This window comes from Ovis canadensis, chromosome 10 (assembly GCF_042477335.2).
Source record: "Ovis canadensis isolate MfBH-ARS-UI-01 breed Bighorn chromosome 10, ARS-UI_OviCan_v2, whole genome shotgun sequence".
Lineage (NCBI taxonomy): Eukaryota > Metazoa > Chordata > Mammalia > Artiodactyla > Bovidae > Ovis > Ovis canadensis.
Genome location: NC_091254.1, coordinates 98,297,190 through 98,324,134, shown reverse-complemented (window position 1 = coordinate 98,324,134; position 26,945 = coordinate 98,297,190). Strand labels below are relative to the sequence as shown.

Here is a 26,945-nt window from a genome sequence, read left to right as displayed (position 1 = left end):
GAGAACATGTGCGTTGAGGTGTGAAGACTCCTAAAATGGAATGAACACTGTAGCCTGGGTGGGAGGGAGCTTGGGGGACCGTGCATACCATGATGGCTGAGGCCCCTGCTGTCCCCCTGAAGCTCTCCCAACGTTTACCGGCTGTGCTCCAGGATAAAATAAAAAGCTGGGCCAAGAAATTTTACACAGTGGTGAGCCCTTTCAATTCGGATTCAAGAATGAATTTCTGTTTTTTTAAAAAATTGATCTACCTTTTTAATTGAAGGATAATTGCTTGACAGAATTTTGTTGCTTTCTGTTTAGTGGCGTATAGTTGACTTACAATGCTGTGTTGATTTCGGGTATACAGCAGGGGGAATCAGTTACACAACGTATCCCCTCATTTTTAGATTCTTTCCTGTGTAGGTCGTTACCGAGTGTTGAGTGGAGTTCAGTGCGGTGCAGTGGGCTCTTACTAGTTATCTATTTGAGCTTCTATCTTAAGGGAGTGTTTGATTGGTGTTTATGGTCCATTTGTCCCCAGAGCTGTGGGGAAAGGATTATAAAGAGATGTCACATGTCACAGGCAGAGACATCCCCCGGGCAACATGTGAATTACTTGGGCTGTGAGGATGCCAGTGTGTCCCGTGAGGGGGGATGCAGAGATGGACGAGCAGGCTCTGCCCTGGACCTTCCCTCGTGGGAACACAGTCATGTCCAGGAACCTGCTCTCCTGGGGGCTGTGGACCCAGCCCAGGCTGTGAAGAAGCTGCGCTGTGTTTCTAGTGACGACTAGAAGCTGAGCTCCGAGATCAGCTTCCAGGAGGCTCAGCTCTGCTATCAGCTTCCTTTGCAGCTGATGATTCTCCGCAGAAGGGCAGCATCAGCTCCTCCTCCTCACACATTTCGGGAGCAGAAGAGAGTTCATGTTAACAGAGCTTCCTTGGGAGTGCCCCGTTCGCAGGAATGGGTGGTGTGAGAATGCCATCCTCACCTGAGCCTGCCCGAGAGTCCGGGGGTTTGGTGGTGGGTTCATCCACTCCCTGATCACCCAGCACACGCTCAGCTCAGTGGGTTCCACTGGGAACCCCTGGAATTGTGAGGGATTTTCGTCCCTATTAGTAATTATCTTGGACTAATTTCTGGTTGCTCTCAAAGGCTAACAGCTCTATAGTACAGGGAAAACATGTAATATCCAACAAACTCCTGCTCTAACCATGATATCTGAAGATAACTTTGGTGCAAAGAAGCACACCAGGGTTGTGAACCGTATTTAATTAAAATGCTCTCTCTTCCAGGGCCCTCCAGGCCCTCCTGGCCCTCCAGGCGAAAAGGTAAAGATTGCTTTCCGTTTGTTTTTCTTTGGCGCTAGTGTGAGGCCATCGTGACGTTGCTGTAACTCATTCCGTAGTCTCTGTAAAGTATTTCGGGAAGTTATAAGTTTCATGTCTGTCTCTACATTTAACATGTCTGCTCACCTATCCATCAGTCCATCAGCCTTACTAACTCTCTGTCAGTTAATCCACTCATCTACTGATCTGTTGATCTTTCTTCTTATCCGTCTGTTGGTCATGGAATCACTGATGTTTTCCTTAGTTTTCTAGAACCAGAGTTTAAAAATCTTGAATTTTTAAAAAATGGTTTCTGTGGGATTCTTTTTGAGTAATACTTTAGCAAAGCTTTTAATAGACATTGAGTACAGCAGGGTCACAACTTTCTTGAACATATCAATGTTATGTCTTTATGGGAAGAAGCTGTTGCTTTAAATGTACCGTCTTGCTGCATTTCACGTCGTATTTGTTAGATGATCTTGAGCAAAGTAGACAATGCTAGTAACAGAAGCCTGCCTTCTCATCAACAGGGGCAAATGGGCTTGAGCTTTCAAGGGCCGAAAGGTGAAAAGGTGAGTGCTGTTTGCTTTGGGGCGTTTTCCTGGCCAAAATCACAGGTCTAAGCAGAATAAGGTTTCCGCCTCTGGGCCGCCTCTTGGACCCTGATGACCGCAGTCCCTTCTCTGAACGTTCTTACGTCTGTTGCCGTCTGCCTGGAGGTCGTGGCTAGGATGCGCTGAGATGACTTCGTGTGGGGTCTGACCCACAGGTGCAGAATGCCTCCTCTGTGTTCACAGCGGTCCGTCACAATGTCCTCAGGCAGTGACAAAGCCCGAGCTGGGCTCCATCCTAAAAGGGTTAAGTGTAGGAGGTGGCTGTTGGTGGCACAACCATACTGAACGCTTAAAGATGAGGCCACTGTACCCGAGTTGGGAGGAAAAGCGCCTTGGAGGCAGGGAGGCACGGGCTGGAAGGGGAGGCCTCATCCTGGGGGAGGGAGAGGCTGGCCCTGGGTCCCTGATGCTCCGGGGGTGCTCTGCGCCACGTTGCCTGGACCCGGCCGGTGGGATGCCTTCCGAGCGCTGGCTGCTGGGATCACGGCAGCACCCGGTTCCCAAGCCGGTGCAGACGATGGCCACGTGGAGTGGGTGACCGTGGGCCTCCTCTTCTCAGCCCAGGTTTCCACCGTGCCTTTTTGTAAACCTCAGAGGAAAGGGATTCTGCGCCGGGCGCAGTGGAGGTCTTTGGACCTCAGTCGCTGCGTGGTGCCGAGGTTTCGGTACTTCCCGCTTGCCAGCAGTGGGGCTTCCAGGAAGGAATCCCTGATGCTTCTCTCCTCGTTGGTTTACACGAAGAGAGCTTTCCGTCTGGGCACTACGAGGCAGCCAGCGCCCTTTCCTCCGTGCCATCAAGTGTGCAGGCTGGCTTCTGTGTGCCGGCGTGTAGTCCTCAAGCTGTCTGTCTCGATGCACGGACTCTGCACGTGTGCGCACATCCGTGTGTCCTCCGGGCGTTCAGGCTCTGCTGTCACAGGGTGGTGGCCGCCCTGACCGCGGGGCGGGACGGCCTTCTCCTGGCTTTGTGTCCTTAGTGGACTGTCTTCTTCGGAAACTTGATTTTCTGCTGCGGCGAGGACAGGCTGCAACAGAACCGAGTCACATTTTTTAAACAGTTCTATTCTTGATGTTTCCCGCTTCCGCCTTTCTCCGGCCGGTATAATTATTTTTATGCCCGGTTAATCCCCAATTTTTGCCTCATCAGGGTGATCAAGGGGTCAGCGGGCCCCCGGGATTACCAGGACAGGCTCAAGTCATCACGAAAGGGGACACAGCCATGCGCGGCGAGAAGGTAGGGGCGGACTGCGTCCAGCGAGCGCTGCCTTCCTAGTCCTGAGCGGTTTCGAAGGGATAAAGTTCAGTTTCTCCGGTTCTGTTCACGCTGACCTGGAAGACAGGGGTGTGGACTCCCCATCGTATGAGAAGGGAGCCCCTTAAGAGCAGAGGCAGCTGGTCCGGTTGCAGCCAGACTGGCTGGAGGCCGACCTCCCGTGTGAGGGTCACGGTGGGGGCGGCCGGGGCTGAGGGCTGGGGAGGGTTGGGTCCCGCGGACCAGGCGAGCCCCCTGTGCCGTCTTAATGTCCATCCCCCAGTCATGGCAGGAGGTGAATGCTCCAGACCGGTGTGAATTTCCCGGTTACTGTAACAGGAAGAGCTGTGTGTTCCCTTGTACCTGTTCCGTGTAGCCACTACACAGTACTCATCTTTCTTTCGTAACTTATTTTAGGGTCAAAAAGGTGAACCCGGATTTCCGGTAAGCACCAAAGTCTCGTTTATCATTGTTATTTTGTGTGAAAGACGGCCATGTATTGGCTTTAGGTTACAAGCTTATTTCAGCTTCTTTGGAACATTTACTTAATTTAGTAGTTTATTTAAATGTACGAATGAATCTAACCCCTTTTCTTTTTTTTTCTGTTAAGGGGCTGCAAGGGTTTGGAGAGAAAGGAGAACCTGGAAAACCAGGGCCCCGCGTAAGTGTTTCTGGAGCCCGCTCCTTCCTGGTGTGAGGCCATTTCTCCCCCATTGCTAGGACCACAGGGTCACAGGAGCGTAGACTCCAAGGGCTCTGCAGGGGCTCTCTGAAGCCCTGGCAGCAGGAGGGAGGAGGGAGTCAGCGTTAGAGGAGGGCCTCCCAGGTGACACAGCGGTGGAGACGCCACCTGTCAGTGCAGGAGACACGGCCTCCATCCCTGAGTCGGGAGATGCCCTGGAGGAGGAAATGGCAACCCGCTCCAGTATTCCTGCCTGGAGAATCCCATGGACGGAGTGGAGGCTTATTCAGAGGACCGCCCCTCCTCCCGCCAAGATAGCGCGTCCGCCCCATCACCCCCGTCTCGGTTGGGCCCTCACTGAAGAGCCACCTGTCCACCTGCTCAGAGCATCTGGGCGCCCAGCTGCTCAGATGCTTCCCACGCCCCGAGTGACAGGAGGCCCACCTCCAACAGCTGAGACAGTTCAGCTTCTTCCCTGAAACGACGCGTGGAAACCGGCGAGCGTGACGCAGCGGTGTATCAGCCGCCAGACACCCCCTGGCCAGTCAGAAAACCTCCCTGGTGTCAGCTCTGCAGCCAGGTGCCCTGAGGCCATAGGAGACTCGGAGTGAATCAACCTCCAGTTTTCAAACATCGTGGCGTCGTCTATCGTTGTAGCCCTTTCAGCTCATAGTGACTTAACGTGTCTTCCATGACTTACTACTGTACCGTAGCCAGTTCACCCAGAGAATTCATACAGTGTAATATCTTGTATTTGATTCAAACCCCTGGTGTTAGAGCATAGCTATTACTACTATTTATGCACTAAGTGAGTGAAGTCGTGTCCGACTCTTTGCGACCCCATGGACTGTAGCCTATCAGGCTCCTCAGTCCATGGAATTTTCCAGGCAAGAGTACTGGAGTGGGTTGCTATTTCCTTCTCCAATTTATGCACTACTAATATTTAAATTTTTATTGTACAGGGAAAACCAGGAAAAGATGGTGAAAAAGGAGAAAAAGGGAGTCAAGTGAGTATTTCTCTATGATTTTTTTAAAAAGCAAGGTGTTGCTCTTACTCGCTTATAACTGTTGTTGCTTTCTGTCCCATTTTAGGGGTTTCCGGGCGATTCAGGGTACCCAGGACAGCCAGGTCGAGAAGGCTTAAAGGTGAATGGCAACCCTACTTTCTTTTTGTCTTTTGCCTTTATTTTGCTCAACCTAAAAGATTTTCCTGGAATAAAGGACCACGCTCTCAAAGAATAGAAATTACGTGTGTCCCGTGTGGGAAAACACAACCTAGTAGCCCTATTTGTGTGCATGTGTTTTTAAAGAAAAAATATAAAGTGCTCCACTTTTATGTGTGGGTTTTTTTTGGAGTAGATTAATTTTTCCCAATTATGAAACAAAGTCAATGCAGGAAGATACAGGAAAAGAAAACTTGGGTAATTTTTCTACGACTCACTCAGAAATGGTCAGAATTCATAACTGTCCCATGTATACACATATGCATGAGCTTTTGGAAAATGGGACAGCATGAATTAGTTGGCTTTTCCCCTGGTGACATGTGAGGATGTGTCCCAGCGTTTAAGTGTGGTTATACCTCAACACTTGGGATGCTCGTGCCTTTTTCTGCATGGTGTTTGGGTCTTTTCCATGTTTTTCTGATTTTAAGTATCAGAAAAATACTTGTCTGGTCATTTCCCACCATAAATTCCTAAAATGTAAAATTTTGGAATTAATGTTTAGACCCGTTTCTGGGGAAGCTTTTGCCACATGAGATAAAATTGCCTTCAGAAGAAAGAACGCTTCATAAGCCTTCCATCTGACATCTGTTTGTCACTGAACTGAAGCAAATACTTGCCAATCTGATGCTCAGAGAAAACTGTGGTTTCATTTATTAATTTTTTGTGTGTGGGTTTATTTTTCTGTTTGAATCATGAGACTAGGTAATGTAAATCTCCACTAAGATAAGAAATGGATTGGAAATATTCATCTCTGGATTGAAAATACTCATCTCTAACAGTAGGGAGAGGACCTCAGGGTTTGCTTAGCAAAGCCTGTGACAAAAGGAGAAATCTTTCTCTAAGGCTGTAACTTTATGAGAAAGGCAATTCTTGTAGGCTGTAAAAGGTAAATTTGTTTAGAATATATTAGCTAAGAGTTTTTTAAAGTCCCGTGATTATCTAAAATCTCTTCTTGTATTCAAATAAGAAAAATGAAAGCATGCTAATTCTGGTTTAACACAAGTTTAAAGCCTTAGCTTAGAAGGAAAAAAATGAAAAAAATAAAAGCAAAGTAAGTAAAAAATGTGCCTTTATGAAATAATGTGCATATCTTAAGACTTTTAAAAGTATTATTATAATTCTTACATAAGAACATTACATATAAAAGGATTTATTTCTTGAGTTTTTCATCTAATATATGTTAAATTAAGCCTCTGAGTGATAAGAATTTATCTACCCAATGTTTTCAAATCATGCTGGATCTTAAAGGGAAAAACACAAGTTTCCTTTTATTATGACTTTCAATGCAGGTTTAGACAGTCTTACACCTAAAATCCTCAACTAAAATGATTTCTTTAAGAAAATACATTTAGCTACCCTAAGCTTTCGTATCATTTTTTTCATCTATTTTTTATTATTTTTTAAAAAACTGTATAGGACTTCCCTAGTGGTCCAGGGGGTTAGACTGCATTTCCAGGCAACCGTTATAATTTAAAAAAATACAAGTGAAGTTGTTCTCTCTTTCAGGGAGAGAAAGGTGAAGCAGGTCCTCCCGGGCTGCCTGGAACTGTGAGTACCGGTGGCATCTGCTGTCTGTGGGGCGGTTGGAAAAGAGGGAAATAGAGAGACGGGCTGACCCATCACCTTGACCACACACTCCACGACCTTCGTAGGATGACGTTGGCCTGGGGGGGTGCATGTAATTTGAACTGATGATTTGTGTTTTGTACCATGCGGTGTTTGGTATTTACTCGTTATCACACTTGGACACTTTCTGCCTACCTTTGACAGCGAAAATGAAAAAGAGCTGCACGTGGGTAACAATATTAGCAACACATTTTGAAACGTAAATGAAAGGTGTGGTGAGGAAAAAGATAATCAGGGAAACAGATCATCCATTGCTCCAGAGGAACTGTATCTGGAGGGTGGCAGGCACCCTGTCCTTGCGTCTCGGCAGCTCAGAATTGGGGTGAACTGGTTCCTCCTTTTTATGGAGGCTCACAGAGCCTTTTTCCTGTCTCATATTCCAAGGGCCTTAAAGAAGCGTCCCCACTTCTGACCTCTTCCAGTTAAAAAATTGAGTGTTCCTGTTACATATTTCCTGAGGAAATTTTAGGCAACTTTTGTGATAATACTCTTTTAGGAAGTCTGTTCTTTCAGCCTGTGTGAGCATTGAGATAGTCCATACCTAAGCCTCAGAATTGATATACGTCTAACTTGCCTTCACTGGTAAAGCAGATTATTACAAAAGGAAGCAGAACCGCCTGGCAGAGTTCATGGCACAGAGACCACTGGCTCTCTCCTCCGTGCGCGCCCCCCCTCCCCTCCCACTGTCACTTCTCTGTTTTCACGTGTCTGGAAATAATAAAAGTCTGTGCTGTAATGCACAGCCCAGCCCCTGCCGGGCTGTGTGATGATCTTTTCTTCCGTAATTCAGGTTATTGGCACAGGACCCTTGGGAGAGAAAGGAGAGCCCGGGTACCCAGGGGGCCCAGGGGCGAAAGGGGAGACAGGTCCCAAAGGTGAGGTCCTTTCCTCCTCCTCCCGCCCCCCCCGCGCCCCGCCTTCCCTGTTCCCGGGACCATGGGTACCCACAGCACAGAAATTCACATCACACACCTCCAGTGAACCAGGCTCAGTTTGTCCCACTCTCTCTGCCTCCTTGTAGGTTACCCAGGAATACCAGGCCAGCCAGGCCCTCCAGGTGAGCGTCAGTAACTGATTTTTTAAGAGTATTTGTCCGTTTTCTATTCTGTTTCCATTCTGAACACGTTTATCCTCTGTGTCGGTTTGATACTTGCATAAAATGGTTAGCAATGTTGTTGCACATTTTTCTAGCTCTGAAAACAAGGTGTGCTCCTGGGACGGAGTTTGCTTTGTAAATTGCATGTTAGCATTTCCTCTCTCCCTGACTCTGACTTAACAGCCTGCCCTTCCAACGCCCCCAGGGGTATGGTCGCCTTTCTGAAGACCACCCTCCCCCGCGCCCCCCCACCCCCCACCCTCCCCCGCCCCCCCCACCCACCCCCTCCGCTCCCCCCCCCAAGCATCCTCGCTCTTCCTTGCCGTCTGTCTGGAATGCCTCAGCTTGAGACTGGACTCAAGGCTGAAACCTCTTCTAACTAATCTAATCACCCTAATCTTGCTTCGTGGGAGACTCCTGCGTCACTGAGCTTATGCTAAGTCTGTGCCTGTGTGCGAGTTTCGCATTTCCAGCGGGCCGAGTCGTCGGGAGGCTGGGGGCTGCGCTTCTGTGGTGCAGATGGCTGCTGTTTGCACTGCAGGCGTGTAACAGAGCAGAGGTAATAACTGCTCTGCTTGGAGCCTCCGCGTGCCCTGGGGTTGATCCCGCACGGAGCGCTCGCAGTCTTCCTGAGGCTTTGGTTGTGTTTGTTCTTTATTTTTAATTCTTACTGCTCTTTGTTACTTTATTGTTCCCTTCCTGACAGTCCTTAAGTTGAAAGTTCTCCCAGAGCCCCTTCCGTAATTTTTACGGGAACAGACACCCCCTCGCCCTCGACCCGCTATCCACACCGTCGAAGATTCACAGCAGCAGTGGCTCAAGGCTAGCTTTCAGCGTCCTGCATGCCTTTTTGCTGCTAAAATTTGGGCATTTACCCTTAAAATCATTCTTGTTCATCTATCCCACCCCTGTCTTCTCCTTGGCCAGAAAGCTTGCTGGACCTCCCGGGTGCTCTAGCGAACAGGTCACTTCCTGTCTCTTGCCAAATCTGCTTTCTCAGACCTCTTATCTGGCCCCATTAACATCTCAAGCTGTGGTTTTTAGAAACCGTCTTTGAAGCTGCCCTGGCCTTGCTTGCTTTCAGGCTGCCCCGCCACCCTCTGCTAACTGCAGAGGCCCTCGCCTCCCTGCCAGCCTCCCTGCCTCTTGCGGATCACCCGGGCTCAGGTTCACGGCTGGGGTCCGGGTCCTGCCGTCCTTCCTGGGAGCTCTTCCCCGCTCCACTCTGCTCTTGCCTGGGCCAGCTCTTCAGGGTCACCTCCCTGTCCACCCTCCTGCTGCGGCCCCTCTCGGAGGCTGGCTGTCCACTCTCCAGAGCAGCAGTCACTTCCCCTGCGGCAGCCTGGACCGCTGGGTCCCCAGCGCTTCGTCCAGACCCCTCTGGGCTGTCGCAGGCCCCTGCGATCTTGCCCCCACAAAACTCGGGGGCCGAGCTTTCCGCCCGCGCTCGCTCCGCCCACTGCCACGGCATCGTGCTGTTCCCCAGGGCCGCCTCCCCGTCCTGACTCCTTTTCGGCTGGTTCCGGCCCAGTTCCCACCTGCTCTGCGTGCCGTCCGCGGCGTTTCTGCGCCTCTCCTCTCTGAGCAGGCATGGAGCGTCCTCTGTCTGGCCTGCTGGGGCCGCTGCGCTGAGGGGCCGCACAGATCCGAGAGCGGGCACAGGAAGCCCCTGCGCCTCGCAGGGACTTCGCAGGGAGCCCTGGCCCAGCTGCATCTGCGCGTGGCAGCTGGTGCCCTTCTCGCTGAGCAGCCCGCGTTCAGCCGTGGTCCGCTGGTCGTTCTCCCGGGAACAGAGCGAAGGGAACCAGGGATTCTGTCCTGAGACTTGGTGTCGTTTTGTGGCTGTGAGGGTCTCTTCTGCTTCCAGGCTTCCCGACTCCGGGGCTGATTGGTGCCCCCGGCTTCCCCGGCGACAGAGGCGAGAAGGGTGAACCGGGCTTGCCGGGCGTGTCGCTGCCGGGACCCAGCGGAAGGGACGGGCTTCCCGGCCCCCCCGGGCCCCCCGGGCCCCCTGGGCAGCCGGGCCACACAAGTGAGTACCTTGTGGGCGTGTCCTGCATGGCGTCCCGTCCAGGATGGGTGCAGGCAGGGCTCAGCAGGCTGGGGGGGCGGTGCCCGCGTTCACGTGCCGAGCCAGAGGCCGGGTGTCCAGCGACTTACGATTCTCTGCATCTCACGTGGGTGTCTTTGCCAAGTTAGTCTCCACAGAGAGGATGCGGAACATAGACTAATGACCCCGGCTTAGAGGGACCAGAGCCGGCTTAACCCGCATCCGAAGGTGGGGAGCAAGCTGGTCCTGACACAGACACGTGTGCACGGCCCCCCCACACGTGTGCACACACACACACGACGCCCACGCACACACTCACACACACACACGCACACGCACGCACACACACGGAGAAGGGGCTGCTCTGTCTGTGTGGTAACATAGTCAGTGGCTTCAAATCCGAACGGTAGTTTATCAGGTTTTTCCCATCTGTCCACCATCAAAGCTGAGCACAGAGCATGAACCTGTTGACTCAGTGAAGGGGGTTCTTTGGCTCCAAAGTAGCCCCAGTGCAGAGTATCAGAACCTTCCAGAGGACTTGAGCTAACGGCCCAGGGGGCTGGGTCTACACTCCAGCCTGTGCAGAGTGTCAGGACCTTCCAGGGGACTTGAGCTAACAGCCCCGGAGCTGAGCTGACCCCATTCAGCCTGCGCACAGCAGAGCGCCTGCAGCGTGGCTCTTCGGGCTGCTGAAAGGGGCTCTCAGAGGTGCCCGTGGTTGACTCCCGGAGGGCAGACCCGGCTCCACGGAAGGACTTCTCGTGGATGAAGCCCTGTGCGGAGGCCAGACATGCCCTGGACGGCACGAGTGCCTCCAGATGGGCACCCTCACTGGGAACCCAGAACCCAGCGGCACGTGTCTCCTCGTTAACGGGTCGAGAGTGACTTCACGGGGACTCCCGCCCCTTCTGATGTGAAACATAGAGAATGGAGATCAAATAGCGAAGTCCTAGGGGCAAGCAGCCCAAAGGCACGTTTCTCTGCATTTCTGAGAGAAGCTTGTGGGTACCAGAAGGGTCTTTGGGTGCTTATCCCTCATTCCTTGGTCACTTGCTCATTCGACAAACATCGGCATGCCTACGATGCCAGGCGCCGCCCTAAGACCTGTGACAGAGCCCACGAGACAGTCCTGACCCCCTGGACCGCGCACCACGGGGCAGAGACCAAGTGACTCAGTAGCGGATGGGGTAGCAGCTGGGGCTGCAGACTCAGGAGGAGACGACATCGGGAGGGGAAGACTGAGGTCGGGGTGTGGGCAGGCGGGTCGGGGGGTGTAGTTTTAAAATTGAGTGATTGGCAAAGAGGCTGGTGAGAAGCCAGCGTGGGGAAGTCCCGAGCCTTTTCTTAGTATTCTGCCAGTTCTGAAATGTGAACACCTCTCAGGGAAAGACGTGACCTTCTCCCCGCTGAGAATCGTGCGGGTCGTGGGGGTTGAATACCTTGTGACACTTACCCTCTCAGTTTCCCAGTCGCCTTTTTCAGGGTGTGCAAATTAGGTGGTGCACACCACAGTGTGTTAGGTGGTGGTTCCATAAATGAGAGTTTTGCACAGATGGGGCTGGTGTGTGGGCTGCGGACGCAGGAGCTGCAGCCGTGGATGTCTGGGCTACGCTCATGACGAGTGGCCGGTGCAGCCCCGAGTTTAATCACTCGCTCTGACCTTTTCCTTCAAAGATACTGGAGAAGGAAGTGCTAACTCTATTACTGCATGTCCAGAAGTAACACGGTTTGACCCAAACCGTTGGCGTTTGGGTTACTGCAGTTCAGTTTCATGCTTTTTCACATCAGTGATGCTCAGGATTGAATCAGAGCAATTAGGGGTGTTTTCCCACGGGCAGTCTGCACCTCTGAAATAATGAGCACTTCGCTGTGAGTCTGCTCAGCAGGAAAAAAAGGCATAAAGTTGCTCAGGTCTCTGTTGACCTCACAGATGTAGGATATGGACAGCCCATCACCCTTTGAGCCTCAGTTTCTGAATCTGTAAGGATGATGGGGTGTACTTTGTCGTAAGGATGCGGGTGTGTACTTTGCAAAATAATATGAAATAAGGTTCAGGACAAGGCTCAAGAGCTGAAATACATGTTAGAATCGTAAAGTAGAAACTTTAGCTGTGACGGCTTGTGATGGGGAATGGACGGATGCTCTGTGTGCTGGCCGCGCTTTACAAGTTAATGTACTGGGACTGTGTCTTGTCCAGATCACAGCTGGATTCCTAGTACTTGTCAGCCTAAACACAGGTTCTTTTGTAACAGAGATTGAATTAAGAGCCGGTGAGAACACCTGGCTTCAGCTTGGTAGGAGTGATCCTGTAATTGTTAAAAATCCATTTCAGATGGACTCGTGGAATGCCAGCCTGGGCCGCCAGGGGACCAGGGTCCTCCCGGAATTCCAGGGCAGCCGGGGTTGACGGGCGAAGTTGGAGAAAAAGGTAAGAGGTTTAATCGTTCAAGAAAGGGTGACTGTGCTTGGACGTGTGATACGTTCCTTCGTATGTACCGGCTTTGGGTGGACGTGGGTACATTCTTCATTTGAAGCTCTCTTCAAAGTCCCTTCCTGAGACACGCCTTCTGATGGCCCTGCTGAGATTACTGGGTGCTGGAGAGACAGTTATCACCGGGGAGGCAACGGGGGCCTTGAAGTCAGAGTCCCTCCCTGTGGTCAGCAGATTGAATTCCCAGATTGATAGCTCTGTGCTGTCCTTTGGTTCAAAGTCTGAGACGCCATTCCCCAGGAATGCACATCTTTCCAGCTGTCAGCCCGACCACAAGCGTGCACACAGGATGTTCACACCCCTGTCTTAGTTCCCTTAATCAATGTGAGCAGCTCTGAGGTGGCGGGTCGGCGGACTCCACCCACGGCTCTGTTTTATCTTAACCTTCTCAAGGGCCTGTAATGCCAGCCCAGGACTCAGCATAATCCCCTCACAATCTTGGGAACGATGGCTCATCTCTGTAGACAGGCCTGCCTTAGCGTGGGCTAAACCAAGGATGTTCTGGTATTTAAACAGTATGGCTCTTAACGCCCAGAACAAAGAGAGTGTGGCCTCCATAAGACTGATCCCTCCGGGCCCCATGTCTGGCTTTAGATTGCAGAGAATTTGCACTCTTCAAAAGTTCAACGTGCAAATGCCTGGAAAACGTCTCAGCACTTTGACAACCATGTACGGTGCAGAACCCTAGATACAGTCGAGGTTTAGGACAAAGGCCCTAAGACATCCCAAAGGCCTTAGCGTAGCTTGAAGATCAAGAGGCAAGAGGTTCGCATTTCCAAAGAAAGGCGTGTCCTCCCGTCTTCCAGCTCTGGGGTTCCTCTGGTCGTCCCTCCTCCGTGTCAGGTCAGCTCTTGCTTTGTGTGCCTTTTTAGTCCCCCGTGTCATCTGTCAGCCTGGAACACAGGTTCAAAGTCCCGGAGTTAGAGGGGCAGTTGCCTAAGAAACGCTAAGCCAGAGAAAAAGGTGATGGGGAGTTTCAGAGTTAAGACAGAAGGATGCAGCCGTGTCGTCTCAGGCTGATGAGCAGAGTGGAGTTCTGGATCACTGTGGATTGAGGCAGGGCCTGTCCCTCTGCAGGACAGAAGAATGGGGCTCCTTGGAAGGGTCCCCGTGGTCGCCTGTGGCCGTGCCGAGTGCAGAGGGCGGGCCCCATCTCAGGGGCCCGCGGCCGCTGGCAGGGGGATGCGTCCTGAGTGGGCCCCGGGTGGACGGTGCCTCTCCTGCGCTGCCGCTGCGCTGCAGGGCTCTCTGCTCTCTCGTTCCGCATAATAGCCCGTGTCTCCTTTCTTTAGGTCAAAAAGGAGACAGCTGCCTCGTCTGTGACACTACAGAGCTTCGTGGGCCCCCAGGGCCACAGGGACCCCCCGGAGAAATAGGTAAGACCCCCCAGTGTGAAAGGGACCTGGTTGGGATTGGCTTCAGTGGGTCGGAACCTTCGTGGTGAAGCGCATCTTACATGCCTGACCAGATGGTCTGCATCAGCGTTAAAGCAAGAGATGAGAAGTGGACCTGCCCTTCCGGGATTTATCCATTTTGTCGAAAACGATCAAGATGGCCTACACGTTCAGTGTCAGAAAGGTTTCCTAGTGAAAGGGTAGCGGCAGGTGGTTCACACAGCTCTGAAACCTTCCTCATCTCAGAGGAGGTCACTGCCTGCTTTGGCAAAAGTGGTCCCTGGATGGGTGGGCAGGAATTTGTAGCCATCCAGAGTCAGGGGTACTGGTGTGCATTCCAGGGTCACTTCCCCACTTCTGAGCCCACATTAGGCATTTTTTTTGGTCATTACTCTCTTGAGATTCTTTAAACATCATCCACTTTGTATAAAAATCTTTGCACTTTTGAATCTTGAAGAAAAAGGAAGGATTTTGAGCTGTTAGAAAGTGTCTTATCAACAGTGTGCTGAATTTTTCCTCCGTCTCTTACAAAAGGTTTCCCAGGACAACCAGGGGCCAAGGGAGACAGAGGCTTGCCCGGCAGGGCTGGTGTGGAAGGAACGCCTGTAAGTAAACCAGTCTGAGTTCCTGTATGTGTTAGAAGTTGCCACCGAGCAAACCAGCTAAGGCGTATCTTTTTACACCTGCAAATGGACTCTTGCTTTATTTGGGAGCCAGTAAAGGACTGCTTTGTGGAACAGTTAGAATTACTCCCCATGTCCTTCCTGACTGATTGAGCTGACAATGGGCTGAAGCATTGAATCCAGAACCCTCATCCCAACTTGCTGGTCTTCTCACCTGGTCAGAATTCAGCTGCCACTTAACCTGTGTCCAGGTGTGGCTCAGCGCTGGTGGGCACTTTCCCACAGGGCCTCTAGAGGCTCTTGCAGCCAGTGGTGCCACCGAGGGTCACGCCAGAAGCTGCGCTGGTGAGCTGTTGGCTTTCTGCATGACCATCCATCCTGCACCAGACAGCCTAGAGCTCCTCAGTGAGTAAGTTCAGCAGTGATGGTTTCTGTGGTGATGGAGGCGAACTGACCTGTTTTCTTCTGGAAATCTGAGCTATTCCTTTATTCTCATAATTGCAGATACAGATTTTGAAAATTCCTACCACCAACATCTATTATAAAGATGCTTTTTCAAACCTGTAAAGGCAATATCTCCATCTCAGGATGTGAAATCTTTCAGTTAAACAGAGTATCAGTTTCTTAACCTTCCTGCTTTGTCTTAAAAGGAGTCATTGAATAGGAAATTATAGTAGTGATCTTCAGTATTGAAGGACATGACTTCTGTGCGTGGAATCAGCTTCTCTGCTAAAGCTTCTAGGCCTGTGGGGTTTGTTCTTACATTGTCTTTGCTCTACTAAGTTCAGTAAGCATTAACCAGCTTCTCCAATTTCTTTCATTGCTTTTTTCTTTTCATTTCTCTTTTGTGCTAAATTGAACATTAAATCTTTAGCATTATTCTTTTTTGGTGTACAAATTACATTTGTAGTTTAAAAAGATATTTCTGGAAGGTTCTATGAGAGTGGGCCAGGCCAAGAGTGAGTTGAAATAGGAATGAAACAGCTGGAATTCAATGGTTTTCTCCGTTTGAAGTCAGATCATGGGCCTCTGCTCTCCAGAACTTCCCCGGTGCCTGGGGAGCTGAGTTAGAAGTCGCAATTGTTTAAAATATTTCTAAATAAGTTGTAAGTTCACAAAGCTGGGAATGCTGACTGTGGTGGGGATCAAAGTCGGAACCACTTTGAAGGCCACAGACAGCGTCTGGACATGGTCTTTATCTCCTCGGCCTTTCTGGAATAAAGACTTCCTGCTTCGAGTCTGCCTGGAACCTAGTTCAGACACCCGCCCCTAGATCCAGCCCCAGACCCAATAAAAATGAGAAAAAAAAAGGAAGGGATGGCTGAGGAGAAGCCATGATACAGAAAAAATGCAGAAAATGTACAGCAAAAAGGCACATCCCTGTGCCTTGTCCGCCAGAGCTCCTTTCTTGGGATAGCGGGAAGACACCTCTAAAAACTGTTCTCTGGGGAAATAGCTTGAGATGATAATGGTTTCCCTTTTGTTAGATGCAGTATCACAGCTCCAATGGTTAAACTAGCTCAAAAGTGTGGTCCCCTTATTTCGCATTTGGCTGGAGGCTAAAAGAGGCTCTGCAGACCAGGAGAGCCAGCTGGAAAGTCGATTCCAGTGGAAACCCCTCTGATCCTGCACTTAACTAGGGTAGCGTTTCTGAGACATGTCCTCTGAAGGCTGAGAGTCTGATTTTGGGGAGCAGTGTCCACTCTGAGATGCTGAAGCCCAGCCCCCAGCAGGTCTGGGGTCACTGGGAATGACCTGCGCTGGTTGGATGGAATGTCTCCTGAATCTTCCCAAGGCGGCACACTTTTTGGAAGAAGACTGCGCAAGTCGTCAGATCTCCAGTTTGTGCAGCCGATGCTGAACCGCCAAGGCAGCTTTTGATTCTTCAGTATTTATCTTAAGGGATAAGAATCAAAAGACCTTTAAATCGTTTGGGATTAAGAAGGTCTGTGGCACAGAAACCACACGAGACGTCCTTGGGTTGTAAATGTCACTTTTCAAAGAAACCCTGGATTTCTCCCTTGATGCCTGGCGAGGTCATCGGTAGGGGGGGAATAATTGTATTTTTCCCACCCTGTGCTCATAGTATCAGAGAGCACTGTATTTCTAAGCTGTGAATCATCGACATAGCGTAAGAGGGTGCTTCTGTTTTGGGAAGACCTGCACTGATTGTGATTCCTTACCCTGGCATTTATCTTTTATTGGTGGATGTTGCTGGTTCTGCATGTCCTTCCTCCAGCATCTCCCTCTTGGAGACGGACACGTGGAGACAAGAAAGAAAGCCTTGGTCTTGCCCTCAAAGCCCTGAAAAGCTAGTGGAGAGATGAGTAGATAGTGAATGTCCCTGAGAGCAGGGAGGCCCGCAGGCTGCACTGTGCTAACGTGGGAACAGGGCTCCTTGGTCTGTCTGAAGAGGTTTCTGAGTTTAGCTGGGCATCATCACCGACTCAATGGACATGAGTTTGAGCAAGCTCCGGGAGTTGGTGATGGACAGGGAGGCCTGGTGTGCTGCAGTCCATGGGGTCGCAAAGAGTCGGACACGACTGAGCGGCTGAACTAACTGAAGGATTCACGGGAGCTAAAATTAACTCGGAGAGAAAACGCTACAAAATACCACAGCAGCTTTCAACCAAGTGATGAGTTTTCCCTGATCCTTGCCAACCTTCCCAGCGTGTGGCCGGTGGAAATACTGCGTGGCCCCCCTGGGGACCAGCACGCGTAGGTTGAGCGTCTTCCCTGATCCCCCAGGAGAGCTGAGCGAAGCGTGCTCGGCTCCCAAGGGCACTTTCGGCCCAGGGCCAGCTCTGGCCGGCGGTGTCTGTCCAGCGGCGCTTTCTGCCAGGATAGACCCCCTCGGTCAGCACCGTCCAGTTTGGGCAGTCCTGGCTTGTGGTGCCTACTGAGTCCTTGAAGTGTGGCTGTGGGACTAAGGAACCGAGGCTTAATGTTAAGTTTTTAAAGAGTAGTGGGCAGCACAGCCTTGTCGCCCCCTCTCCCGACTTCTGGAAAAGCCCTGGCTGGCTTCGGCCGTGTCTCTGAGAAGGGGTAACTGCCCGTCTGGGCAGAGCAGCTGCCCCACAACTTAGCTGGCACCATCTGACTCCTCAGAGGCCAGATGAGCAGACACATGTCAGCCCCACGGTGATGCCTCCCTAGCGTGCCAGCCCCCGATCCCCTCCGAGCCGAGCTCCCACGTCTGTGTCCGAGGCAGGCTTTCCTCGATAACACCTTTCTCCACGGGGCCCATGGGGTGGGGGGGACCCAGGACGGGCTCTGCGGCGGGAAATCAGCACTTTCTGGCGTGCGGTCCTGGACATATCACCGACCTTCTCTAAATATTAGCTCCTCACCTGCGGAACAGCTGTTCCCGCAGTTTCCCTGCAGAGTTGGGGTAAGAGTCAGGGGTGCGACACCTCGCAGGCCTGTGGGGAATGGGAGCCGTGTTGCTGTCTAAAGGTTGTGTGGATTTGGGTGTCTCCCTGCCCTGTGGCTCCCTCCATTGAGGAGCACAGGTTACACATAGACACAGAGGTGTGTGTGTGCATGTGTGTGTGTGCATGTGTGTGTGTGCGTGTGTGTGTGTGTGTGGTTTACAGACATCCAAAATCCATTTCAAAGGGAATTTACGAAAAGGGGCTCAAGCCACACGAATCTGCCTAGTGAGCAGGCAGCCTGCAGACTCCTCTCAGAGAGCAGCTCGCTGAGACAAGCTGGGAAGTCCTGGCTCTTCCCTCTGCTCGGGAGGCTGGAGGAAGCACCTTCCAGGGGCGTGGGCCTCCTTTGAGGATCCTGCCTTCCAAGAGCTGAGAGATAGTCTCTTGGGAAACTTACTCCTGTTCCATTGACGGCTCAGCGTTGCAGTTACAGAGCTGGTTGGGTGCTCGCCACGCGCGTCTCCTCTGCCCAGGTGCCCTGCCCCTTCTCATCTCTTCCGGAATTAGGGCCGTGAGCAAGGAAGGGAAGCTGCGTTGATTTCAGCACTGGCCAGACGTGGAGAACGTGGCTGTTCCCAGCTCCCGCTCTGGCTCCTGGGCCCAGGGAGTCGCAATCCAGCCCCTGCCAGTCAGAGCTGACCTGTTCTGGGCAATGTTAGCGGTTGTGAAAGGCAAGAAAGTCCCCGGGGACTGGCCCATGGGTTGGGGACAGCTGCTTTTCTGTGCCTGCCCCTGTCAGCGATCCCTCCTAAAGGCTTTTTCAGGGCAATACGGCAGTGAGGTCAGCTCAGGGCTTGGTCACAGAACTGCTGGCTGGCTCCCAGACAGGGAACGAGGAAACCTATGCCCGTTCCCACTTGCCCAGGCGTCCTGGCTCCTTGTTGGGTGTGCTTTGCTCTCTGGACGAGCGTCTTTGCTGGGGGCATCATAAGGCTTTGTTCTTGCAGGGTCCTCAAGGTGCGCCAGGGCTCATGGGCCAGCCGGGAGCCAAGGGCGAGCCCGGCGAGATCTACTTCGACCTACGGCTCAAGGGCGACAAAGGAGACCCCGGCTTACCAGGCCAGCCCGGCATGCCAGGCAGAGCGGGCTCCCCTGGAAGGGACGGCCAACCGGGCCTCCCCGGCCCCAGAGGCTCCCCGGTAGGTGGATTCCCAGACTCTGAAGGTGTGCTTGACGGATGGATATGCAGATAAACGAGGCACTGGTGTCATAACTGCCTGTTTCCACTCAGGGGTCATTGTCGTAGACAGACTCGTCTCTCGTCCCCTGGGAAGGCTGTGGTCTGTAAACTCGGGAGCTGAGAACCTCACCTTAAACAATGAGATGATAAGGGGGCCACTGTCTTCTGATGGGTCTGGGGGAACTGAAAAGGTGCCCGCCTGTTGGGTGGGAGATGAAGTTTAAAGTTAATGGCGTTCAAGTCACCCTTTCAGAGAAGATTCCAGAGATGAATGCCTTCCTCTGTGGGGTGTGCCCTGGTCTGGGGGGAGGCAGGCAGGGTGATTGCTGTGCTGAGATGGAAGAATGCTGGTTTCACTGATTAACTGCAGGTTGACCTTTGCTGGCGGGTCGAGGTAAATAAGTAGCACGGCCACGTTAGACCCTGGTCACTCTTTTACCACGGATGCTGGGAGATGTGCGCTAGCTCGGAGCGCTGGTATGTCTGCTGATAATGCTCTCTTTTTCACTCCAGGGTTCAGTAGGATTGAAAGGGGAGCGTGGCCCCCCGGGAGGCGTCGGATTCCCCGGGAGCCGTGGCGACATCGGCCCTCCGGGGCCTCCAGGCTTCGGCCCGATTGGCCCCATTGGTGACAAAGGACAAATGGGCTTCCCAGGAAACCCTGGGGCCCCAGGCCAGCCAGGTGAGGCCCGAGGTCCTCGGGTGCCGCCCCAGAGCACCAGGAGCCTGGGCTCAGCCATGCGCAGGTGTGGGTCTGGTTTCAGTCCTGCCAGGAGGGCGACTGTGGCCTGGACAAGCCCTTCCTTAGCATCCCGCATGTCGTCCCTTTCCTTTATGAGCTGGGCCAGGTGATATGTGTAGCATCTGGGTGACAAGAAGTTGAATTTAAGGTAATTTCCTTATGAATAACTATCCCATGCATGGCAGCCCTCTCTAGTATTCTTCCCTGGAGAATCCCATGGGCAGAGGAGCCTGGCAGGCTCCAGTCCAGGGGGTCGCAAAGAGTCGGACAGGACTGAAGCGACTTGGCACGCAGCACGCGCATGCCGTACGTACCAGCGAAAATCAGCCCTTTCTGTGGATGTTAAAACAGCATGAGCCCGTGCTCCGTTTTTCCCCGATGCGTGGCCCGCTTTGGCTTCTGTGTATCCCAGGCCACGTCCTTCCCACCCCTCCGCTGATCTGCACCCACTCAGTGACTGGTCCACAGCCACGTTGACTTGGCTGTTTAGTTCCGGGCTAGCTTCAGTCACCTGACAGGTTTTCGTGTTGCTCTGGGCGCCGCGCATGCTGCTAAGTGGCCAGAGAGGCAGCAAGCCAGAGCTCCCACCCTCCCAGAGCCCACTGCCTGGATGTCAGCAGAGGACGTGGGGGGCGGGCCGTGTGAGGGGTCCTATAGATGTGCTCCACGGCATCGCCGTCCCTGGTTCATCATCGGGGACCGCAGGGAAGGGGGCTCCCCGGGGCCTGCACGCAGCAGCTGCTCACTGACCTGTTAGCTGACTGTGAGTCACTGGAAGGACTGATGCTGAAGCTGAAGCTCCAGTACTTTGGCCACCTGATGTGAACAACTGACTCACTGGAAAAGACCCTGATGCTGGGAAAGATTGAGGGCAGGAGGAGAAGGGGACAACAGAGGATGAGATGGTTGGATGGCGTCACTGACGTGATAGACCTGAGTCTGGGCAAACTCCAGGAGATGGTGAAGGACAGGGAAGCCTGGTGTGCTACAGTCCATGGGGTCTCAGGGAGTCAGACACGACCTAGCGACTGAGCAACAGCTGAGAAGAAAGGGACACTGACATGGTTGCCTGCAGACCTTAGAAAAGAGGTCAGGAGTGACCTGGACACAGAGGACAGAGGACGTGAGCTTTACTGAGACGTCTTGAAGGTGGGAGACGTGAGTGGAAGGTGGCCGGGGTTGCTTCCAGTGGTGTGACTAGGAAACCCTGAGGAGCGCAGTGACTCAGCAGTGGGCGGTCAGAGTTTCCAGGAAGAGCTGCCCACTGTCCCGAGCCGGTGTCCAGCCCCGAGTTCCATCAGTCTCGGCCCCCTCTGGGAGCCGCCATCTCCCTGTGAAGGCACGGTATAGAGCCATCGGCTCGGTACTGCAGGAAATGCCCACAGCCTTTGATGGAAGTCCAAACCCAGCTGGCTGTGTTGCTTATTACTGCTGCCACTGCTGGGTGATCGCCGGTTACTTGGCCTTAAGTTAGGACTTACTTGTCTGCTGTTTAGCAAGGACCTGAGAAATGTCTCATTTATGATTCCTTTCGGGGCAGGACGTCCTGGGCTTGACTTCGGAAGCCCCTCGGTCTTGGAGAAGGGGCCGTCCTGCTCCTGATTCCCGGAGCACCGTCTTGAGTGTTCTTTGTGCTTCTCGAATCTGAACACTGCTGCTGCTAAGTCGCTTCAGTCATGTCTGACTCTGTGCGACCCCATAGACGGCAGCCCACCAGGCTCCGCCGTCCCTGGGAGTCTCCAGGCAAGAGTACTGCAGTGGGTTGCCATTACCTTCTCCGAATCTGAACACTGGCAGAGTGTAGATAGGAATCAGCTTTTTTTCTCGGCCAGAAACCAGCATCATCAGAAAAGCCAGTGGGGCACACACAGATAGGTCTTGAGAGGATGGGAAGAAGGTTCCGGAAGGTGGAAAGCCAGCAGTGCTGTTGGTCGTCCACGTTCTGGAAGGTCCCTGGGCCATTCCCCACCCCAGCAGCTCTGGGATTAGAGACCCAGCTGCTCTGATCGGCCAGAGCTGTGCTTACTTTGAGGATTGTAAAAGCCTCATTCCCAGGCCTAGAGCTGATAGCAGAGATGTGTTGGGGTCAGGCCCCGGCAGTTCCCACAGTCTGTAGCTAACTCCTTATCCTGAATTCTTTAAGGTACACTATGATTCAGTGGGGATGAGGCCCATGGTCCTTCCCTGACACAGCTCAATCCTGACACCCAGTGGTCCTCGCAGGCACGGGCGCTCAGGGGCTGGGCCTGCCCCTCCCAGCTTGCAGAGGGAAAGGGGGCTTTTCTGGGCTGCTGGCGATAACCCAGCTCACGTCACCCGCGGAGCGGGTCCTGAAGATGACTTCCAGCGGACGGGCTCCAGAGCAGCTGAGAGCCAGTCCTGTCTGAGACGCTCAGGGGGCCGGCCAGAGGGTCCTGACTTGGACGGGTGGTGACCCGGGGTCGCCTTGCTCTCTGTGCGTGCAGAGTTTTCAGCTTTTTGTGACTCTTGTTTTGGACACATAAGGGATGCCTGTGTCGACCGAACGTCCGGGTCAGTCTGGACGTTGGTGGAGAAGAGGTGGTCGGTCTCTGTGAGACAGGCTTCGGTGGGAGGAAGGCAGGGAGATGTGTGGACGGGGCCGATCTCCTGGACGTGAGGCTGCGGCCCTCACACCACGCGTCTGTTCTCTTTCCCCAGGTCCCAAGGGAGAGGCGGGAAAAGTCGTGCCCTTGCCCGGCCCCCCTGGAGCAGAAGGGCTTCCCGGGTCCCCCGGCTTCCAGGGGCCACAAGGTACCCTCAGGGTTCTCGCCGGTTCACCTGGGGGCCCCCTGGGAAAGCGCTCCTGTTCTCCTCTGACCGCCGGCCTCTCCCGCCGCAGGTGACCGAGGTTTTCCTGGAAGCCCCGGAAGGCCGGGCCTCCCCGGAGAGAAGGGTGCCATTGGCCAGCCTGGGATTGGATTTCCTGGGCCTCCCGGCCCCAAAGGTGAGCCCTGCTGGGGCCTCATGAGGGGTCTTGCTCACGTGCCGGTTCGGGGACTTCCCTGGCGGTCCAGTGGCGGTCGATGCACGCGGCACGGGTTCAATCCCTGGGCAGGGAACTAGGTTCCCGTGTGTTGTGTGGTGTGGCCAAAGGATTTTTTTTTTTTAAAGATGCAGGTCTGCACTGGGAGATCCGGGCTGGTTTTCTAACCAGGCAAAGGGGATGCCCCCTGACCTCACTCAGAGTCCCCAGAGTCTAAATAGCCATTCCCAGTCTGCAAATACTGGTGTGATGCGTTTGCAGGGAGCAGATAGGAAAAAAGTTTACAAAGAAGGCAAGGAACGTAGGGGCAGGACAGAGGGAGAAAGAGGAGGGGGCGGCCGGTGCCGTGAGTGGTCCCTGCCCCCAGCTGCCCACCACCAGGCCCAGCGTGGTCTCATCTTCCTTGCTGACCCCCTCAAGTCTGTGCAAGTTCTTCTGAGCAGGTTAAAGAAGTGGAGGATGTCGGGAATAGTATTTTACATTGATTTTTTTTTTTACTCTTCCAAACAGGCATTGATGGTTTACCTGGAGACGCTGGACCTCCTGGGAATCCGGGTCGTCAAGGCTTCAACGGCTTACCTGGCAACCCCGGCCCACCTGGCCAGAAGGTATGCGTCGAGCATTCCCCAGATTGCTGTCCACATCGCTGTGATGAACTGGGCACGTAAATCACGGGCTGCTACTCTCACAGGGTGTGTTGGGTCAGCGTGTTTTATGTGAAATAGCATCAGACAGGAAATACCAAGCAAATGGGGTAGCACACAGTCCTGCATCTTCTTCCGCTTCCCGTCTGTGCTGTGACCCGTGTGCATCCTGGGTCTCAGTTGCAATGTGTGTCCTACCGGGAGTGGAGGAAGAAAGCAACATGAAGCCCCCAGGAGGGTGGGCGGCAGCTTCTCTCAGCTTCCGTGATATGGAGGTTTGGGCCCAGTAATTCATCGTGACAGGGACTGCCCTGAGCACTGCGGGGTCCTTAGGCGCCTCCTCCATGGCCCGAGCCAGATAGCAGAAGAGCTCCCCGAGTGCACGCCAGGTGTGACAGCCCACAGACCACGGCTCAGAGGGTCACCGGCTTCTCTGTGCTTTGGTCTCCAGGGCGAGCCTGGAGTCGGTCTGCCGGGACTCAAAGGCCTGCCTGGGATACCTGGCATCCCTGGCACCCCCGGGGAGAAGGGAAACGTCGGAGGACCGGGCGTTCCTGGAGAGCATGGCGCCATCGGCCCCCCAGGCCTCCAGGGGCTCAGAGGTAACGTCTTACGGGCAAATCCAGCTGGTGGCAGGGAAGGGGCCTGCTTATCCTGTGGCCTCAGAGCCCCTGCTAGGTCCCGTAAGTGGTTGTTGAATGAATGGTGAGAACCCTGGACGGCTTCCCGGGACCTGGTGTGGTGGGTGCTGCGCCCCGACACGGCCGTGTCCCTGTGTAATGTGGTCGCTGTTTCTTCCCCGTCCAGGTGACCCGGGACCTCCTGGATTGCAAGGCCCCAAAGGAGCGCCGGGAGTCCCTGGAATCGGCCCCCCTGGAGCAATGGGCCCCCCCGGAGGACAGGGACCCCCAGGGTCATCAGGTGATACAGCGTTCTTCCAGAATGCCCCCTTCCCCTAACTCACAATCTGTGGCTCAGAGGGGGAAGAGTCAGCTCTCTTGTGGATAGAGCTCTATTTTGTGGATACACATTTGATGGCTCAGATGGTAAAGAATCCATCTATAAAGCCGGAGACCTAAGTTTGATCCCTGGGTCAGGAAAACCCCTGGAGCAGGGATAAGGCAGCCCACTGCAGTATTCTTGCCTGGAGAACTCCATGGACAGAGGAGCCTGGCGGGCTTCAGTCCATGGGGTTGCAGAGAGCTGGTTAGGACTGAGCGACTAACACACACAGAGTCACAGATGCCATTCTCTTCCTCTCTCTGAACTTGGTTTATGTGCCAAAGACACTTCCCCTTTACTGTATAGTCAGTACCTTTTTTATTTAATTCAGAAGGATCAGCGGCTCTGATCCTTCCACAGGAGGGGTAGTGAGTCATGGGTAACATGGGAGTCCGCGTCTGGAAGCTGCCTCTGCCTTTATAGCCATCGTCAAATGAGACAGTGGTGGGCAGCAGAGGACAGCCAGGGAGAGCCGCGCGGGGGACGCTGGGCTGAGTCTCACCCCGTGGAAGGGCCAGGGAGGAGCCTGCTGCTGATGCCCCGCGGGCAGAGGGAGCTTCGTCTTGGGACAGGGCGTGCCCAGTGGCGGCCCCACACACCACTGTCTGAGGAAGGCGAGCAGCTCCCTGGCCCCTGCCCTGATGTGGCCACAGCCACACGCCTTCTGCAGAAAGTCACGGGCACACGGGCTCCAGGGCACCCTGGACACCTCTCCAGTCCCGCCGACGCCCCTTCTCTTCCCGTCTCAGGCCCCCCCGGAGTGAAAGGAGAGAAAGGCTTCCCCGGCTTCCCAGGTCTGGACATGCCGGGCCCCAAAGGAGACAAAGGGTCCCAGGGGCTCCCCGGCCTGACGGGGCAGTCGGGGCTGCCTGGCCTTCCTGGACAGCAGGGCTCCCCTGGCCAGCCTGGCATTCCAGGTGAGTGACTGTGAGCTCCACTCACCTGGGCCTGGGGAGGTGCCTCCCGGCTCTCGTTCACGCCCCTCGTTCGGCCTCCGCCACCAACATTCACGCCCCTTCTCTCCGGCCACAGGTCCCAAGGGAGAGATGGGAGTCATGGGGACTCCGGGGCAGCCCGGCTCGCCAGGACCAGCGGGCGTGCCAGGATTGCCGGGTGCCAAAGGTAAGGAGCGGTGACTTCGGAAAAGCTTCTGTTGTGTATGTCTGGGCCCCAGTGCCTTGTGGGAAATTCTCTAATCGTTGTAGGTTGTAGTTCATCCCAGCAAACCTAGGAAAGAAGGTCAAGCGAGGGGTCCAGAAGCCCCCCTCATGTAACTCATGTTTCATGGGGATTACAGCCTGTGCCTTCCCTAAAAGCCAAAGAGAAGACAGGTTTGGGGGTTTCTTTGTTGGCGCCATTGAGTTTTTTTTAGAAATAGTGGAATCTTCAATCATGCAAGTTCAGAGGAACTGAGTCTTTAGAGTCAAAGTAGCAAACAGAGCAAGTTTACAAGTCTTAATTTTTATTTCCTATCATGACATTTGGTCCAAAATAATGTTGTTGTTTTTTAAACAAAAAAAATTGACTTTGAACCTCAGACATAAAAGTGGTGATTTGTGTAGTTGAATGGGAGAGTTCCCCTTCTGTTACTTCATGTAGAGTTGAGGGACCACTGTGAACGGAAGTCATGAAGGGATTTGGGAAGGAGAGAAAAACGTCATTTATTTAAATTAAGAGTTGAAGTCTCATATGCTGGAAGTATTAGCAAGTAATTAACTCTAGAAATGGCTTTATTGTTCGTTTGCCTGGTGTCACCTTCTTCTGGATAATGCGGACTCTGGGCCTTGAGGGCCACTTCCGGAGAGGCTGCTTGTTCTTTGTTCCTCGTTTGTCAGTTGCTTGTACTGCCCAGAAGGAACACTGCGCTGGTCACTGCCCGGGGCCCTTTGCCACGTGTCACCCGGGCCTCCTCTCTCTGCAGGGGAACACGGCTTCCCTGGCTCCTCAGGACCCAGGGGAGACCCTGGCTTCAAGGGTGACAAAGGCGACGTGGGGCTCCCCGGCAAGCCAGGCTCCATGGATAAGGTGGACATGGGCAGCATGAAGGGCGAGAAGGGGGACCAAGGCGAGAAAGGTAACGTGGGGGAGCTTCACCAGCAGGGCGCGGAGGGGGCAGACGGGCGTTCAGCTCTCCCGCATGATGACGGACCAGCCTGTGTTTCTGCGGCTTGCTCTAAGTAGACGTGGATCGTCATCATTTTTTTTTTTTCCCCTGTGTTACACAGGACAGACTGGTCCGACTGGCGATAAAGGATCCCGCGGAGACCCGGGAACCCCAGGCGTGCCGGGAAAGGACGGTCAGGCAGGACACCCCGGGCAGCCAGGTACGGTGGGAAGTCCAAGGTCGCCCGCACGGCAGGGGGTCGTGTGGGGAGGTGTTACCTGGCACTTTTCCTGACTGTTGACCTGTTGGGTTTTTGTCTTCATGATCCCAGGACCTAAAGGTGATCCAGGTGTGAGTGGGATCCCTGGTGCTCCGGGACTTCCTGGTCCCAAAGGATCCACTGGTGGAATGGGCCTCCCAGGTACGTGGGGCTTAGGAAAGGGGGCTTCTTCCAGGCGCGCCTATGGCACCTGT

General features: G+C 53.6%; 1 protein-coding gene across 1 annotated transcript in view; it reads left to right on the top strand.

Moving 5' to 3' along the window:
* The window catches only part of COL4A1 (collagen type IV alpha 1 chain), a 129,462-nt gene that overhangs the window by 80,727 nt on the left and 21,790 nt on the right, over nt 1-26,945 (top strand). The window contains exons 11-36 of the mRNA XM_069602011.1: nt 1,278-1,313; nt 1,841-1,882; nt 3,072-3,158; nt 3,594-3,620; nt 3,787-3,837; nt 4,821-4,865; nt 4,951-5,004; nt 6,588-6,629; nt 7,498-7,582; nt 7,729-7,764; nt 9,671-9,835; nt 12,186-12,281; nt 13,637-13,720; nt 14,273-14,343; nt 18,743-18,934; nt 19,489-19,657; nt 22,397-22,489; nt 22,578-22,682; nt 23,232-23,329; nt 23,817-23,967; nt 24,173-24,286; nt 25,117-25,284; nt 25,400-25,489; nt 26,289-26,441; nt 26,593-26,691; nt 26,803-26,892. Coding sequence (XP_069458112.1) covers nt 1,278-1,313; nt 1,841-1,882; nt 3,072-3,158; nt 3,594-3,620; nt 3,787-3,837; nt 4,821-4,865; nt 4,951-5,004; nt 6,588-6,629; nt 7,498-7,582; nt 7,729-7,764; nt 9,671-9,835; nt 12,186-12,281; nt 13,637-13,720; nt 14,273-14,343; nt 18,743-18,934; nt 19,489-19,657; nt 22,397-22,489; nt 22,578-22,682; nt 23,232-23,329; nt 23,817-23,967; nt 24,173-24,286; nt 25,117-25,284; nt 25,400-25,489; nt 26,289-26,441; nt 26,593-26,691; nt 26,803-26,892 — 2,443 coding nt within the window. The remainder of the gene's footprint in view (nt 1-1,277; nt 1,314-1,840; nt 1,883-3,071; nt 3,159-3,593; nt 3,621-3,786; nt 3,838-4,820; nt 4,866-4,950; nt 5,005-6,587; nt 6,630-7,497; nt 7,583-7,728; nt 7,765-9,670; nt 9,836-12,185; nt 12,282-13,636; nt 13,721-14,272; nt 14,344-18,742; nt 18,935-19,488; nt 19,658-22,396; nt 22,490-22,577; nt 22,683-23,231; nt 23,330-23,816; nt 23,968-24,172; nt 24,287-25,116; nt 25,285-25,399; nt 25,490-26,288; nt 26,442-26,592; nt 26,692-26,802; nt 26,893-26,945) is intronic.